Source organism: Tympanuchus pallidicinctus, unplaced genomic scaffold (genome assembly GCF_026119805.1).
Source record: "Tympanuchus pallidicinctus isolate F22 unplaced genomic scaffold, pur_lepc_1.0 scaffold1, whole genome shotgun sequence".
NCBI classification, from domain to species: domain Eukaryota; kingdom Metazoa; phylum Chordata; class Aves; order Galliformes; family Phasianidae; genus Tympanuchus; species Tympanuchus pallidicinctus.
The window spans coordinates 64,554,447-64,572,658 of record NW_026294618.1 but is presented as its reverse complement, the minus strand read 5'-3'; the positions used below and the strand labels follow the sequence as shown (position 1 = coordinate 64,572,658).

The window sequence follows — 18,212 nt, the reverse complement described above, 5'->3', positions numbered from 1 at the left end:
TACCAGTAACTCCTAGATTACATCACACAAGGAGCAGTTCTTTAAGTTGTGTAATAATTAGAGAACAAAGAATACTGATGCTTTTTAAGCAACACAATTATGGGCTTCTCCACAGCCCGTAAGTAGTAATAGGGAGAATATTTGTCATTATTGCATCCTAAAGTAAACAAAATGGTAGAAGCTCTCACAGTGAAATAAATGGTAGCTCAATCACTTTCACGGCTGTGGAAAATAACATAACCATAGTAATTTGTACAGAGATCAACATTTTAGCAGCATCTTAACCCTAAACACTATCCTGAAAAAAACATTTAAGATGCTCTATACCTCCCTCAAGACTCAGTTTCAGTACAGTTGGAGAGCTTGTACTTAGCTTACAGGTTTTACCTCTTCTCATTAGTCTTACTTGAGAAACAAACTAAAATTCACACAGCAGGTACACATGAGATACTAGAGCGCTTGTTCAAGGAACTCCTAAGAACAGTGTAAGATACTTGAAAGGTCATTTTTCATTAAAATACCTTAAGCCTTGGTTTTGTGAATAATCTCTAAAGCAATAATTTCACTTAAGATCAGAGCTCATTTTGCTTGCTTTCTCTATTTAACTACCTGTTTCCCTTTCTAAGGGAAGGTATTTTTTATCTACTCAGTAAGGGGAAAAACATCTTGCACTGTAGTTTGTCCATTTTCAGTTTTGAAGTGCACATTTACTTTTGAAAACTGAACTATGATTATATAGCATGGTTTGATTTCTCACATGAGACGCTTATGTGAGCTAAGCCGCTTAAGTTCTAGTATTAAACCCAGCATTAGTGATTAGAATTAAACCCATTAAACTTACACAAAGTGTGAAATGAAAACAGAAAGTACAATATTAGTGACAAACTGCACTGCACATTTCCTGAACTCACCTGATTCAACAAGAAGACGACCTCTGTAGGTAAGAGTTAGAAACCCTTCACTAGACAGATAAAGAGTTTTATCCAATTCTACCATCCTCACTGATGTCAGATTGTCCGCTTCACATCCAGCAGCTGGTTTTCCATTGATTTTACCACATTCTGGCATAGGCCCACAAATGTTTAGCTAGAATTTTTAAAAACATACAGGTGTACACAATGTTAACTGGTTCAGGAAAGTTAGACTCAAAAGTAGCCTTTCTGCATCAGTGAAATTCTCTTGTTAAAGCCTGATTTTTGAAGTTATATCATACTTCTTAAAATGCCCATCACTTCTGAACTGCAAGACAACTATGTACACAGGAGCAACACCCTCAGGGTCCACAAATTCACCCCACTGGAAGAACAGGATGTGGATTTAGCTAGCCAAAAACCCTATGATACTATCTGTGGATAGCCTGAAACTAACGAGACAAATAAAGCACATTAAGAAGACAGACATGATAAACTGAATCACTCATATGCTTACACTGCCCGTTTTTTGCATTAGTAAATAAACCAGTACTATACAACTGAGTATATAGCTAGTCATGCATAGCATAGAGGTGCCTCTACAGCGTGACTAGTTTTTAAGCTTTGCTATACAACAAAATATTATTTAAATACTATTTTGAATGATGAATCAGTTTATCTTCTATTCTTCTCTTAAGTACAATGCTCTTCTGCCAACTTAAATCTCCTAAGAGGGTAAAGTAAAAGTTGTAACTCACTAAGTATGACCTGAAGGGAAAAAAAAAAAAAAAAAAAAAGCAACAGCAGAACCCATAAGCAACAGATTGTACAGTCAAAATCCTTACCAAGTAGGTCTTCCCAATGCCAGTGGTTGTATAGCCCTTCTCTGTAGCTAATGGCTGCAGATTGAACAAAAATCCACTGTCTGGATCTCGCACAGAGCAGGACTGTAAAAGAATTATAACAGTATTATTCCCTACCTCTGCATTTTTGTTTTTGTTTAACATTCTATTTCTACCTTGCTCAGAGAGCCAAAGAAATGATTTGCACATATATCTATCCTGTGAACCAAGCAGCAACTAAATTTGGACAATTAGATTACAGCTTTGGTAGTAGCAACTTTTTATTTAATTCTTTTGCACAGTTGTCTATTGACATTGGTCAAATGCCAGAAAGTGTAAATTAATCCATGTTATTTATCGGGTTAGCTAGAGCAAACGTTTTAATTGAAAGTAGTTGTACACTAATGTGATATTTTAAGACTTGTAAAACAGTAACTGTGTGGCTCATTGTACAAAGTGATCCTAATTTGATTAGCTATACACAAACAAGAATAAAAGAATAATACTTAAAAAAGCTCTCAACTTTACTAGCAGCCTATGTCCTCCGAGTTGCTCTTTAAGTGAGCTCTGGAATACTTTTATCCAAAGTTACATACTTTGTGCATGCTTCAAGAAAACAGTAAGATGGCATAAAGTTCCACCATGATGAACTTCTTATTTCACTGCAAGTTTTCTCCTAGAGTAATGAAAATGCAGCAAGTACTAGAAAAAAAATACTCTGCCCTGGTGAGGCTATATTTCGACTGTTGGGCTCAGTTATAGGCAGCCCTGTTAAAAAAAATCTCCTAAAAGAAATTCAGTGGAGAACCACAAAGATAAGGGGCCTCAAACATTTCCCACATGAGGAAAGGCTGAGTAACCTGGGTCTGTTCAGCCTGGGGAAAAGAAGATTAGGAGGGGATCTGATAAACATTTATAAATATCTAAAGGAAGATGGGAGGCGAATGGATGAGGCCAGGTTCTTACCAGTAGTGTGTAGCACTAAAAGAAATGCAATGGCCTAGAACTTCTACATAGGAAGCTCCATACTAACATGCAGAAGAAATTCTTTACAATAAGGGTGTCAGAGCACTGGAACAGGTTGCCCAGAGAGGTTGGGAAGTCTCCTTCTATGGAGACATCCAGTCCCCATATGATCGCTCCCCACCTGTGTGACCAATTATAGGCAACCTGCTTTAGCAGGAGGGTTGTACTTGATTTCTTGAGGTCCCTTCCAACTCCTGCAATTCTGTGAGACCATGAATTTTGGTTTTCTTACCTGAGAATCATCTTTTGTTTCCTTAACTGGACAAGCAGCTTCAGTTTCCCACAGGAACGTAACCACACATTCTTGAATAGATATAAACCGGGGGCTGCTATTCTGGAAATGAATTGCAGACAGAAGACCAGAATCAAGTAAAAAGTAACAGCCAAGACCTTCACACGTTTGTGAGATTCTGCTTTAAAAGTAGCCTACCAACGGCCCTCAGCCCTAGGGGGTTTGGGATATATGGTATAGTAGATTATAAACAAAAATCTAGCACTATAAAATACTGTTGGCTGACATAACTGAAATAACTTGATTTCAGTGCTTTCATACAAAACTAAAGTAGCTCATAACTGCTCTAAGCCCAGGGTTTTCACCATCTCTCTTGGGAAGACCACTAAAGTAAGAGAATCAAAACTTGTAGATTCACAAGCTAACAGGAAAAGCCTTAGGCAAACTTCACTAGTGTCCCCACTCACCAGTAGAGTCTGAACTTTAACATGTACACCTGTATCAGTAGAAGTTCTATAGAATTGAGCTCACGTAGAATCAAGCTGCAGAGATGCAGAAGCTCAGTCTAAAAATGCACTTTCAAGATTCTTCCTCTTAAGATGTTCTGCAATGTCTGTAACTATAAAAGGTACTTTTTCATGCTAATTACACTAGTCTGAAACATCAGTTCCCCACGAGGGTTATTAGCCTTTAACTAGTTCTTGTTTATGATAAAATACTCAGTTTCAGAATCCAGTAAAATACATACCCAATTTAAAGCAGAGATTCAAAAAAAAAAATAAAGGTAAGCCCTCAAGTTGCCTCCCTTAGTCACAAATCTTACATGCTATAAATTTTCAGGTAGCTTCTTGTTACGTGGTGTTATGTGACAGAAAATCTACTATGATAAAACAACTGAATGATGATTTGTCCTTACAAGAGTGCCCCTGGAACACACAAAGTGAATGGTGGTGTTATAAGAAGTTCTCTCTCCATCAGCATTGATGCATACAGAACCATTTGCATATGTTAGAAGAATGTGACCAAGTCTTTCAACTACCAGTTCTTTGCTGGCAACACCAAGATTACTGATAGATGTAACTTCGTGGTAAGAATCCTAGAAATAAAGAAAACTGTCAGCAATTTTGTATTCAAAAGGATATTTCTTAAAATATCTAATGAAAAAAAAAAAATCAATAATCTTGCATACAGAAGGTACTCTCCATTGCATTCACAACTCAAACCTACAAATCTCTCAAATATGGAGCAGTAGAAAAAATATATAGGTCCACATCTTTAAAACGTAAGTGCTACAAACCAGTTATTTTATGATAAGGTGCCTATTGTGCCTCAAAACAACTGCCCCATTACATCAGCTACACAGCTTAGAAGTTCAGGAAGCCCGATAATCTCATGTGGCAATAAATACAACGTAATCTGTGCAGTTGTTTAAAACTATGCTGAAGCCATTCTTAGAGTTGACCTTGTATATGTGCATGATCAGCAAAGCTTAAAAGTCGCTTCATAAGTAGAACACTACCAGCATCCTTTTTGTCTTGGCAACTTCTGACTAACCTATTCAAAAGCCTAAACATTAAGAGCAGAGTGGCAAATACTCCAATCCAAGCCTTATGCAAGACAATATCCAGAATAAAATGTTCCTAAAATAATGCTACCAGTCTTTGAGCCTGCAGCAGCATACTTGACAAAGAACAGCCTGTCTGCTTTTAAAACAGAACAAAGGAAGAATCATATATACCCCAGATACCACTGTATGTTGTAGCAAGGAGTCAAAATTCACGCGTTCATCTTGTAGACTCCTTTATTTTAATCAGCTGGCAAATCACCTCTGAGCTGGGATGGATGGAAGGGCTACTCACATGATCATGCCGATATGCCATCTGACACACAGATGCTCGTCGGTCACATCCTGGAACAGCAAGTAGAGGTCGGCAGACATTTATGTAGTACTTTTTGCGCTCATTTGGTCCTGAATTATCCATGGCATACCAATTCTCACCTCTCTTCTCTGATCTTACTAAGCTGGGTAGAAAGAGAAAAAGTATTATGCTAAGAATACATGTTATTGATTTTGCTTTATCAGTCTCAATAGAGACTGATAGTAAAATCAAAGAGTCAGCTTGTATCTTGGGAAATAAGTCAATACACTAGATTGAAATACCAACATTTCAGGATACTTACAGTTCACATTGTTACAACAGATGATTTTTCTAATGCTACCTATATACAAAGCCAACATCATGCAGTGCCAAGGTATAAGCCAGAACACAAACCTAGAACAGCTAAGCTTACACAGAGGCTCTTTCTTTTACCTTGACAAGTCATACTGGTCCATAGTGTTGGGATCTGTCACAATGCACTCCAGTGGCATTTCAGGACAGGCATATTCAGTGTACCATCTGAAGTTGTAGGTATAGTTGTCTTCTACCTAAAAAAAAAAAAAAAAAGTCAATTGATGCTTTCATACAGACTACTACTTGAATCAAGGATACTCCTTTTTATGTTAAGCTTATTTCCCTTTAGTTTGGATGATATATTTTCTCAGATTGATTTGTGTTCTGTTTGTCTCCATGTTGATCCTGTCATTATTTCCCTGCTGTAACACCAGAAATACTTCAAAAAAATCCCACACCAGAAAAAACAGAACCAGAACAATATAACTGCTATGTTACAGGACAGTCCCAGTACTTGTTACTTCTTCAGCTGAAAAGTATATACATTTGTTCTTTGGACTAGAAACATAAGAGGATGGAAAGCACTTCTAACTACTAGAAACTAGAGAATAGCAAGGCAAGAGGACCCTGACACAGATCAACAGCTTACTGTTCACTAGGCAAAATAGGTTTTACAGACACTGACAGATACACTGAGAGAACTAACTGCCTCCTTTATCAGCTCGCTTTATAGATGTGGGTATTTGCATCCATCAATCTCCATCCACAAATCTCTTTGGCAATAGCCTAACAGTGATTATTACCAAGATCTATGGACAGAGAAACTTCTTTCTCATACATAACTTCTTACCTGATATTCAGGCTGACCTACTCCAGCCTGACGATCACACAGGAAAGTTATAAGGGTAGATCGCTGTGTTTTCTTCTCGTTGTTATAAGCAGTACCATTTTTGTAGGTCAACTGAATCAGACCATCATAATACGAAAGTCTGGAATTAGGTAGTCCAAGACTCCAATACTGATCCTTTCTAAAAAAAAAAAAAAAAGAAAAAGCATAGGCTTTGGGACTGAACCAAATTAAAATTTAATTATTTTAAACAGAAGTATTCCAAACAATAGGCACATAGGTATGTTTATGGAAAATTCCATAATAAGACAAAAAGGATTAAGTTATATTGATTAGACAAAGTGCTCTAGGATAACTAGGATAAAGAGTGCCACCAAGAGGAAACTTAAAACATGAATAGGTGACCTTTGGAAAGGAAACCATACCTTAATTAAGATATCTAACACACTAATCCTGCATTCTCTGAAGCAGTGACAGGCAATCCATATGTTCAAACTGCGTATTTTAAATATTAAGCTCAGTTTAGTTCCATGCAATTACCCAAGGACAGAAGATTTAGGACTGCACAACAGCAAGTCTTCGCACTTATTGACAACAATTACATTCACACGCTCTTAGCTCAAAGTCCAAGTTTGGTCTAGGAGCCTTTCTTTAACTTAATGCTAGCTCTGTCAGATTTAGCTCATCTTCCCATGAAGTGCAGTTTTAGTGCCTGCAGTGAATTCTGCATAGCCTGAGTTGGAAGGATCCCACAAGGATCATTGAGTCTAACAACCAGCTTCCCATAAGACCACCCAAAAAAAAGTCATATCTGAAGGAGTAATGAACACTCTCAATTTCAAAAGCTAAATGCAAGCAAGATCACATGTGCACTTTGCTTGAAATAGCTGGAAGCCTAACTACTGCGCTACCACATGCTATTTTACATGTTTTATGTGCAAACTCCCTGAGTTCTAGTAGAGCAATAATGATTTTAAATGCAAATTGTTACCCAGACCACACATCACACAACAGGAAATCTATTACAGGCAAGAGAATTAGTTACTCACCCTTGTGTTACCTGGCATGCTGCTGATTGTGTGCGACACAAATCATCAGGCAAACTGCCACAGATGTTTATGTAGAACAAATACTCTGCAGTGTTAACTGTGTAGTGCCCATTTTTCTTGGTCAGGGGTGATAAATCAAAAGAGAAGCCTAACATGGAAGAAAAACCAATGAGTTCAATTTTTTCCTGCCATCTGTCAGATCTCAGTTCCACTGGTTACACAGCCAGTTGTTACATACAGACATGATCACCATGAACGTCTCCATTCATGTAATTGTTCCAGAAAGGCACAAGTTCAAATACAAAACATGCTTCCTACACAAAAAATTACTACAGTCAAATAACACCCACTCTCCCACATACACTAGCAGAGTATCAAAGCTCATGCTGTTTTCCATACATATGCAGTTAAAACTGTGCTAAAGTGTTAAAGGTACTTAGACTTGCACTGAACTCACTCCAGTTTTGCACAGCAGGAAGACTAAGTGTGATGACAATTTCTTTCCTCAAGACCTTTAAATGTAGCCAACACGTAGATAATTAACCTACCTGCCTGAGGATCAGAGACTTGACAGTTATCTCCTTCTGTTTTAGACAGGACACATGCAGCAGCAGTATACCAGTCAAAAGAAAACGAACATTCACTCTCAGACATCAAGATCGGAGCACTTTCTAGATCACCTGGTATCATAAGAGCAATGTGTTAAACTGCACACAGTACAGTCAGAATAACTGAATTTAAGGCTAGCAATAGACTCCTTCCCAACATCAGACTAGAGTTAATAGCTTAAGTGCCTCTCCTCTAAAAACGAGGACCACACAGAATCAGAAATGCTTTACACAAGTTCCTTGCACCCTGTTCTTCCTCGAGCTTAGCCAAGAAGAGGAAGATGGTACTCAGGAACAGACTGAACAGTATATCTCACACTTCCAGAGGAAGTTTCCTTTTATTTGCAAAGCTGGAGCTTTGCTACAAAAACAATAGCTTTATCAGGAACTAGGGCATAACCAGATGACCAGCACACTTGGAAAAGTTATCTTCCTCAGGCTGAAGTACAAAAATCCAAGATTCCTATTTCCCTCCTGGGCTATTACATGGAGATTAGCAATATTAAAAAGTCATGCAAACGCTTCAGTTTTCTATACACTACAAGCATTTTAGAGACAAAATATATTTACTAGAAAAGACTGTTAAAGTATACAACTGCATTTCAAAATCAAGTCTTTTCCACCAAGACAATCTGGAAATAGAAGGTGCCTTTTTCTATGGCTTCCAGGTGTTTCCTTTAAACACTTACACTTACATTTTGTTTGATAGAATCTCAGCTTAAGAGATTGCTCAAGAGTCTTTAAAGAGTACTTATATAAAACATAAAAGCATATGTTACTATTATCCTGGCAAACAAGCCACATTTCTTCTCCTTTTGTATACAAGAAAATTAGAAACATACACTTTATTTAGTACTCATGATTTAGTACTCACGCCTAGGAATACAAGATGACCTCCAGTTTAAGTGGATCAAAGAACAGGGCCTTACCTGGTCTGCATATAAGAGTGATGACAGTTTTGATTTTTTTGTTAACACCACAGCTATCTCCATTTGAATAGGTAAGTTGAATATTTTCTCCAACTTTCTTAGGTGGAGAAACGAATGTTCCAAGATTCTTGCTGTTTTTTTCCTGATCTACAAAGACAAGAAAGTCACTTTTTCCCCTCCAGAAAGCATTTTGCACTAAGGAAGTATTAGCCAGACAAATGGAAAGACTAAGTATAAAGCTGCAAGGTTTGTTTGGTTTTTTTTTTTTGTTTTTTTTTTTTGTTTGTTTTTTGTTTTTTGTTTGTTTTTTTTTAAACCTTCTCAAAACTATACTACAAATCATGGTAGAGAGCGTAATATTCTTTAGTTACAGAAAAGTCTACTAATATCATGTCTTCTACAGTCTTTATAAGCACAATGAAAATACGCTCCCAACATTTTTCCCCAAGCAACTGGAAACACTCAGAGCAGCTGCTTTACAGAGAATAGGCAAAACCTCCAGTGTCTTAAAGAAAAGCAAAAAAGGACTTACCTACAGAACAAATAGCAGCATCATCTGGGCAGCTGGAAGCTCCTCCTCTCTTCAGCACTTTATGGCAGACATTGATATAATAACGCTTCCGCCCTTCCTCTGAAAGATTACTGTCCACAGCTTCCCAGTTCTGGGCCGATTCTAAAATACAGTCATTGTGAACATGTCATCTAGTTTAATCTTTCCATCCTCTGCACCCTAGAAAGCCTTTTATCATATAGAAAAAAAAAAAAATCAACCATCCCAATTGTCTTTAAATATACATTTGCTTTCCTAAGGTGCTCACTTAATTTGAGAAGAAGGGATTGATGCGTCCCAGAAAAACACTAAGAAAAGTGAAATTTGATTACTGTTCAACTAAGGAATTACAATGACACATGGCATATAAATCCAGAACATAAGTAACTGAAAGCTAGTTTTCACTGCCATACCTGAACTGCGGACCAGAGGTGACAAATCGTAGTGCTTTTTCTTATCAGCAACTCTGCAAAGAAGATCTTCTCTTTCTTTAACACATGCATATTTTGTATACCAAGTGAAGAAATAGGTGCAGTCCACTTCACCAGTAAACACAGGATTTCCTCTACCCTCATTACCTTAATATTGATAACAGATAAACAGAAGTAAGCTTTCCAGTGGGGGAAAGAGGAGAAAAGCAAGAACACTAGAGAATTAGCAAGGATAGAAAAATCACAGTTCCTGTGCAAGAAGCTTTCTTAGCCAAGAGTTTATAGACAAAAAAAAAAAAAAATAGAAACAAGGCCCTTTCATGACTTAGCATTCTTGACAACTGAGTGCAAATTAAAAATCAGTGCTATTGCACAGCACAAAACAATCCTGCCACACAGAATTAAGTGCTTACTCTAACAGCATTTTTTTGCATTAACTGTGGCTCCAAGTATGCATTCCTTCTAACGCAAGGTCTACTAGCAATCTCAAACTCAGAGCAGAGTGATCACAGCTCATCACACTCACCTGCTGTTTCATTGCACTCAAAGTTTATGACAGTCATTCTCTGAAAGCCGGAGCTACACGCATCCCCATTCGGATAAATTAAAGTGAGATCCCCATCAGAATATCTGAGTGAAAAGTCAGTTTTAGATAGAGACATAGGATCAAACACAGTCACACTGCTCTCCATGCAACAGAAACCATTTAGAAAAAAAAAACAAAAAACAGAACAAAAAAAAAAACCAAAACAACACAACATTTCACTCTAGGAGGAATACAGTTGGTTGTTCAACGCTAATACTGGCATTCCTACTGCAATACAGGCTTCAAGTCATAGACTTTTGTCTACTTTTCATGAGATTTGTACACAGGTTCAAAAATACTCTAAAGCCACCCTAGCTTTAGTGGAATGTTTCTTCATATTAGTTTATTTCATGGCTATTTTTGCAGGTGGAAGAAGTCATACTCTCTAGAGAATAGCTCCCACAGGTCAGCCACATGCACACGGACAGAATAGAAAATTACACCTACAAGAATTACTTCTGGTTTGCTATTACTCCAGTATGCCCTTGGGAACCCTGAAGTTCTTAAAGAAAAACACACTAAATTGCAGATTCCAGTAGTCTTGAGTACAATTAACTCATGCTCCTGCAAATGAGCTAGACATGCTCTTTTGTTGACGACAACTTCTAAATATCAAACCCTAATGTTACACTGCATGCAAAACTTGAGGAGGGCAAAAAGAAGCACAGAGTTTGCAGCTCTGATAAAGTCAGTAAAGTTTCTTCCCCACCTTGGCAATACACCGTTAATGTTTTTATATACAACAGCGAGCAAAAATACTTGCATTCCATATCCAATGTTTCTTACATGACAGACAAGGGCACCAAAGTAGGAAACAAAGATCAGTCATTCAGACAACTCAGCAGAGCTGAAGAGCCCAGCAAGCATTTTACACACCTTAGAGTCTGGTTCTCAAATCTTCCTGTCACCTTATTCTGGTTAGTTGAAGATTTTACTTGGCAAGCCGAGGCATATCTTGTGCTGTCCTTGCAGTTACCTGCACCAGTTCTCCCACATACATTCAAGTAATAGTAATACTCCTCTTTATCATCTTTGGCTACATATGGTGTGACATAATCTAAATAATTAAGAAAGGAAAAAAGGAAAAATGTTCCACACATTAAAAAAAATTTACTAGTCAGATATGACTGAAGTATCTAGAGAGGATATTTTTCCTTAACTCTACACATCAAACCAGAAAACCAATTAGTAGTAGCACACACTGAAAATAAGAATAGTGACTTTACCTGGAGATAGAGTAAGTGGTTTCAAGTCAATGGAGACATCATGTTGCTCATTAGTCAGAAGACAGTTCTTACTTTCCAGGTAATCCCTGTGACAGGCATACTCAGTAACCCATTCAACTTCATACCGGCAATTTGTTTTTGCTGTGAGTTTGGGACCTGCACTCTGATACAAAAAGGATCAAAACTGCAATTATAAATCTAGAGATATTTTGACAGCATTATAGTCATTTAAGACTTGTAATGACTAGTTTCATCTACAAACTGCCTAAGATCTGCAAATGCTGTCTCTGGCCTCTCTTATTAATTATGTGACAAACTACTGAAAGCCTAAACAGAGGCAAAGCATCAGGCATTAGCAGAGTAATGACATACTAAAAAAGCACTTTTCCTGAACATGTTGGCAAAAGCAGAGAATACAGAGCTACAACTGCTGACAACAGCTTGGACTGTATTTGTTTAAGGGGATTCCGTGAAGACAAGAACAGAGATCAAGCAATCCTTTAAAGGCAAAGCAGCCTTAAATAGTGGACTGTTATAGCAACTTTCATCCTGATTAGAGGAACAGAATTGTTTAGCCAACACTTAACAGATGTCAGGTAGTGAAATATTTTTGTACTACTTCCTGCAGAAGTGAAATATTTAAAAACTCTCCAATTCATAAAACTAGAACAGGCAAATACACAGGTAATCATGAGAAAAGTTACAACACAGTTATAAGGTCAGTAATACCACTCATACTGCAGGTTCATAGCTCTGCTGAGGTATTACAAAGTGTCAGTAGAGAAATCTCTATGGTCTACTTCTTCAGTCACGAGTACGATACATGGTACCTATCTAGGTTGTAAGGTATGAAAACGTGAAATTCAAAGTTAGCAGGGTAAGAGTTTCTCCTTCATAACCCTACAGCCAAAAGCATCACAACATCAAGCAGCAGAGCACTAACAATATTTACTCTGGTCCAGCTAGAGGGGTGCAGGTTGCTGAAGTTACCTGGCATCATCTCTAACAATGTAATGATACAGTACTGCCAAAACATTGCTTAACACTACAGACTAAAGTAAAAGGAGTTCATTAGCCCGCTTAGCAAGTGATAAACTTCCACTAAATACAGTTGCTAGTTTTTTTTTTCCCTGAGGAAGGTCAGGTTAATAGTTGTTTGTATGTAACTTGTTTCTTTATAAGCATGTCCAGCCTCACTGAGGATGAAAACGCCCTCAGCCAACAAGACTTCTGTGCCAAGGATTAACACTGTAACAATTCCATCCCCTTCTTAGAGAAAAAAAATTAACCCAGAATAGGACAACTAAATACATCGAAACACGAGTTCTTGTTTCAAGTTTCAGAAGACAGTTTTTCTGCAGAGTATTTTATTTTGAGCATCCTACACTCTCCACAAGCTGCAAAACTGAAGAACTTTCTGTTCCCTTTAGCTCTCAATAAAAGATAATGAACAACAGGAGTTAGAGAACAACCATTTAACACAAACTAAAACAGCAAAATTACCTCTTCTCCTCTCTTAGATGGGCAAACAAAAGTGATCGTTACTGCTGGGTTATGGCCTAAGCAGAAATTCAGTTTTTCATCATTGTACGTTCTCTCATAACTCAGAATCAGCCTAGAAAAAGAGAAAGGCAAATCAAAAAAAACCCAAAACAATACATAGAAGAATACTCCAGGAGTAACATTTATCCTCTGCAGAATACATCAAAACAGTCCCACTTCTGAAAGTTAATTTTACAGGTGTCCTTACTTCTTTCATCTTAAGAGTTCAGCAAGTAACTACTAAGAGAGACCCAGAATTATTTAACATAGCATCCTTCTACACAACAGTTAAGATGGCAAGTTACAAGACAGGGAGCATACAGGAGTAGGAACGTGACTGATAGTTATAAAAATAGCTTTCTTCTCAGACTGCTGAAGAGCAGTTGCAATAAACAGCTCTGCCACTTTGGAAGTAGAATACAGTAATCTTTCGCCACATTGCTAATTCCATATTTAAAATTTCTTTCCATCCAGCTCCCAGAATTGAGAGCGTGGCAAACTCCTTAGCTTGTTGACAGTAGCAAGACAACTGGAATGGATCAGACAAGGTAGGAATAGGACAAGGAAGCACAGCAACTGACAAAAAGACAAATGACAAGTTGACTTGACCAAGAAGGCAAGGAAACCCATACAACCTCCCAAGCAAGCGCACCTGATCTGTGCAACCTAACAGGCAGAAAACAGCTTCAGGACGAGCAACTATCTGGCTCCAGCTTAGCTGCACCTCCAACCGGCCTCCCTACATCATAGGATTCAGATATACCCAATCACGTTACTCCTTTTCCAGGCCACCCTAGTTTGATTCAGGGCACACAATGACTTCTCCCTCAAAAAATGAAGAGCCACATCACTGAAAGACTAGAGATTCTGGTCTCTTTTTTATTAAACTCTGGTTTGTTTTGGTTAGGCTCAGATATGACCATGTTAGATCTCACAAATAACATGAGATTTTTTTCATTTTATTTTATTTTTAGCTACACTTACAACATAAAAACGCAGCAACAAGAACAGAGTCAGCATCAATATAAGTTTCTACTATTCACAAGTACAGTTACCCTTCAGCCTCATACATTAGGCAGACAGAGTTAAAATTCATTCCTCTGCTTGGAGAGGTAGAACACTACTTTCGCTTGGCTTCTCTGAACTATGCAATTTTGTAAGGAGGAGTCTGAGAAGGCAGAAATCTGTTCCATTATGACAGTATAATGGAACATCTACAAAAAGACTATTCTCCCAGTATTTGAAGTAATAGTCTCTGCCAATGCCTCAACACTGAACTTGCATCAATGGCAACGTGACTCTTTGGGAAGTGAATGTTTTATTCCATCCAGATGACTAACTGGTTCACAGAAGTACCATCAGATAAATCAATCACCTGTCTCTGTCATGACGTTTCAGCTGAGCCTGCGGACGACCAACATCATACGCACGACCTTCATGTATCAAGCACGCTGCGCTGCCAGCAGGGCAGTTTATGGTTTCTCCACTTGACCTTCCTGTTACAGAACACAGAAAATGAGATTCAGCATCTAGGCTCAGCTCTACAGAGTACTTTGCCATTCTATCTGCAGGCTCGCCGTTTTACCTCTTTCTAAAGATGCTTTTAAAATAGATTACATCAAGAACATGAAACTGGCAAACAAAATCTGAAATGCTTGTGATATTCAATGGGGGGAAGCTCATGCTTTCTTGTTTAGGACAGCAAGTACAACTTCCTTGCTGCAGTTAGTTTCCAGTTGCTCGTACAGCAGTTGGATTAACTTTCTTTACACTTTCTAAAGTGTTTTAACTACTTACTCCCCCCACACACCCTCCACAACAATGAAATAATTCCAAGGAATCAGTAACCCTTTCTACCTAGAAAGGATTTTTTCTCCTCCTTTGTTTCTTACTAATGAGCAAAGTTGCAGACATTTTTTTTGGTGTTGTGTTTGTTGGGTTTTTTTTGTTGTGTTGTTTTTGTTAATTTTAAATAAAACAGACCTGCTATTAAAACTGGAAGTATTATATAAAACTTCTTGACATGGGCACAAAATATAAATTTAATTGTGCAGATTAAGAAAAAAATCAGTGCAAGCATACAACTAAACTAGCATTTTCAGCAAGATTCAAAGGAACGCTTTTGCTATTTTAATTTCTTATGCGTGTAACTCCCAACTGACATGAAAGTGCTAGCTAGTTGCCACTACTTACCAAAGCACCTCAATGCCATGTTAGCTGCACCACAGGATATTCAATTGAAACAAAGCAGCAGCTTGAATGGGAACCCAAAGCAAGTAATAAATTCAGAGCACAAGAAGTGCTGTAAACTATTTGGGTCTTATCTGGCAGCAAACAGAAGCAGCTGCAAGACGAGCTCCAGTGGAAGAGCTTCAGTAAACGTCTCTAACAGTCCCCACCCTTTCAGAAGAGGAATATCTCTAAACAGCTCAATAGTTACAGAATGCAAGATGCAACTTCACACAAAGCAGCCTTCAAATCATCAGAAATAGTTTTGAAACAGAAGCACGGCTTCTAAAACACTAGTATTTGGTCACTTGACAGCCTCAACTGGAAAGCTACCATACTGGTAGAAATGTACATACTGACAGGTAAAACAAGCAGGTGTTCACACCTATGTCTCTGCAGATGTTTATAAACAAGGAATCATCATCAGAATCATCCACCAAGTAGTATCCTGGAACTTTGATGAGAGGACTCAAGTCATGTTTCTTCAAATCTTCATCAAATACATAACAAGGCACCTAAAAGGAAAAAGTTACATATAACTCATGTTAATGAGGTAGAGAAGTTATGAGCAGGCACTTATAGAACTACTCCAATAAATAGAAAAGGCTTTTACTTCTTGAAGTACTTTCAGACAGATGTAAAGCTAGATATGCTGGCTAAAACAAAGCACCCAAAGTTAATCTGTTCTGCTCCAGCTTTTACAGGAGTTTTACTATAAGCCACCGAGATAACAAAAAAGGGCAAAGAGCTGCTTAAAATCCTCAGCTCCACCAACCTCCAGCAGCTGTTTTATATGCCTATGAAGAAGTTTGTTGAGGTTGTTGGGATTTGTTTGAGTAGGAAGGTTGGTAAAGTAAAATTACTAGAAGTGTGAAAAGTAACTTCTGTACAGACAGTACATAGATTACCTCTTTCACAGGTTTAAACAAGTTTTTCTTGCAAGCAACAAAGGTCCTCCATTCAAAATAGTGCACACACTCTGTTGCTGTTACAAATTCAGGGGTACCCTATTTAAAGGAAAAAAGTTAATTACTTGAAAAACAGACTTCAATTTTATATATATATATATATATATATACACACACACTCACACACATACATGTATACACATAGTCACCATTAAAAACTACAAATATATGTCACAAATCAAAAACATGCATTCTTGTTAATAGCAAGACCATTGGGTTGCATGTTTTCAGCAGTTTTGTTGGTAAAAGCAGCAAAATGCAGACTGCCAAAATCCTTCTCACTCTGCATATGCAAGCTCTCAATTAACATGTGCCAATCCTAACATGCTGTACTGTATCTTTCAGAAGCACTCACAATGCCAACTGCTATTGGCAGGAGCACCAGCATCAACTACTAAAAATGAAAACACTAAAATAAGAGTCTACAAAGAAATGAACAGCAAGGCAATGTGTAGTTTACCATTTCTTTATCTTTCATCCCACAAAGAAGGCCAATTAACAAATTCTTCAGCTACACAGAAAGGATACCTCTGATGTCCACTAGTTATAGGCTCACATTGAACATGTATGCATCTATTTTGAGACAAGAATTCTACCACAGTTCAGGGCTGGAGGCTCAACTGAATGACTGCTTACAAAAAGACAATCACATTTTTTCCATTGTTCTTTCATCACTCCAGCTAGAAACGCTATTTATTCTCCCTTCCCTTTAACCTTAGAAACAAGTTGTTCCAGACCCTATGACTACATCATATGGAAAGTGTCAAAACTATGCTAATTAGAAGTTTGCAGGCAGTTATGATGTGGTGTTACAGCTCAAGTTGAACAAGAATTTTTTTTAAGAATCATCTACTAAAACAGCACAGGAAGCATCTAAACCTCTCTGGTGCATAGCAAATTGCTTCAACTGGCTATGTTCCAAAACAGGGGAGCGCAATAGTGTTCAGCATGCCCTACAAGAGCAGCCTTAAAAAGCATTAATCAGATACACAAATACACACACTGACCTGTATAGAATTATCAAGCTGTGGTATCAGTTAAATGTTTGTTAGCTGCAACTCCAACAGCACAAAATCAACTATATACAAACACTTTCTAAGTATTGGCACTCGCAGTGGATACCCATTAACAATTGTGCCTCCAGAAGCCTAGCTGATGTACAGGCACAGAGTTCAGCTATATGCAGACAAAATCTAACTTACTACACTGACCCACACCAGAGGTCAGTCATGTTCTTCAGTACTGACAATTTAGGTTCACAGCTTCAGTACACCAGTATTGAAAAAACAGCTCTTATTGTTACAACACACAGTTGATTCATTCATCAACACTGCATTAAGTGCAATCCCTTTGAAAATATTAAAGGCCCACAAGAGACCAGGATCAGAGCTAAGCTGCGGATCTGCAATTATTTTCTAGCTTGACTGTATTTTGGAAGCTGCTTTGGATCACATCCTTAATTTGGTACTAAACTGTAACTGATTCTTCCTTAAGCCACAAAGCTCAGCAATTACTACACCCACTAGAAAAGCAAGTCTCCCTGCAAAGCAAGTTAAAAGGACATGCTACTTCCACTGAAGATAAGAATAAGTGATTTAGACTTACCAGTGTTTTCCCACAGAGGAAGTTGATGTTGCTTTGAATTTGGTGCTGACTGCCTTGCTGGGAGCATTTCTTTGTAGTGTTGAATACCAAAAGAGTTTTAGAAATTTCTCGCAAAGTGAAGCTACCTGGGGTATGAAAAAAAAAAAGAAAAAATTATCACAGTACTGCACCTTCACAGAAGCTCGCAGACTCCAGGGTCAAGCACAGAGCAGCACGAGACATACCAGTCTAGGTGAAAACAGTCTTAAACAGAGTACAGCTGAAGACTTTCCTTCGCAATTCTTGTGATCTTTAAAATATAGGTCCCAGTTAAGACAGTATTTGATCTTTCTAATCACTTCTACTTCCTCAAAGGCTTGTAACCAAACACTGCTATGAACTAGTTTCAAGCATCACAATTTACTCCTTCCTCCCATCAGCTTCTATCAGCTTCTCAGCCTTTGTGCCTTTTATACGG

At 37.9% G+C, this 18,212-nt stretch overlaps 1 protein-coding gene across 2 annotated transcripts in view; it reads right to left on the bottom strand.

Annotated features, from left to right (window-relative positions):
- The window catches only part of IGF2R (insulin like growth factor 2 receptor), a 53,677-nt gene that overhangs the window by 23,484 nt on the left and 11,981 nt on the right, over window positions 1-18,212 (bottom strand). For both annotated transcript variants that reach the window (XM_052683661.1, XM_052683669.1), the window contains exons 3-22: window positions 17,756-17,880; window positions 16,091-16,189; window positions 15,568-15,697; window positions 14,329-14,449; window positions 12,915-13,026; window positions 11,412-11,574; window positions 11,062-11,242; window positions 10,126-10,229; window positions 9,582-9,746; window positions 9,151-9,291; window positions 8,619-8,765; window positions 7,630-7,761; window positions 7,082-7,229; window positions 6,036-6,213; window positions 5,324-5,439; window positions 4,871-5,033; window positions 3,928-4,107; window positions 3,012-3,113; window positions 1,757-1,858; window positions 912-1,086 (exon numbers count right to left, since the gene is read on the bottom strand). In XM_052683661.1, coding sequence (XP_052539621.1) covers window positions 912-1,086; window positions 1,757-1,858; window positions 3,012-3,113; window positions 3,928-4,107; window positions 4,871-5,033; window positions 5,324-5,439; window positions 6,036-6,213; window positions 7,082-7,229; window positions 7,630-7,761; window positions 8,619-8,765; window positions 9,151-9,291; window positions 9,582-9,746; window positions 10,126-10,229; window positions 11,062-11,242; window positions 11,412-11,574; window positions 12,915-13,026; window positions 14,329-14,449; window positions 15,568-15,697; window positions 16,091-16,189; window positions 17,756-17,880 — 2,784 coding nt within the window. The remainder of the gene's footprint in view (window positions 1-911; window positions 1,087-1,756; window positions 1,859-3,011; window positions 3,114-3,927; window positions 4,108-4,870; window positions 5,034-5,323; window positions 5,440-6,035; window positions 6,214-7,081; window positions 7,230-7,629; window positions 7,762-8,618; window positions 8,766-9,150; window positions 9,292-9,581; window positions 9,747-10,125; window positions 10,230-11,061; window positions 11,243-11,411; window positions 11,575-12,914; window positions 13,027-14,328; window positions 14,450-15,567; window positions 15,698-16,090; window positions 16,190-17,755; window positions 17,881-18,212) is intronic.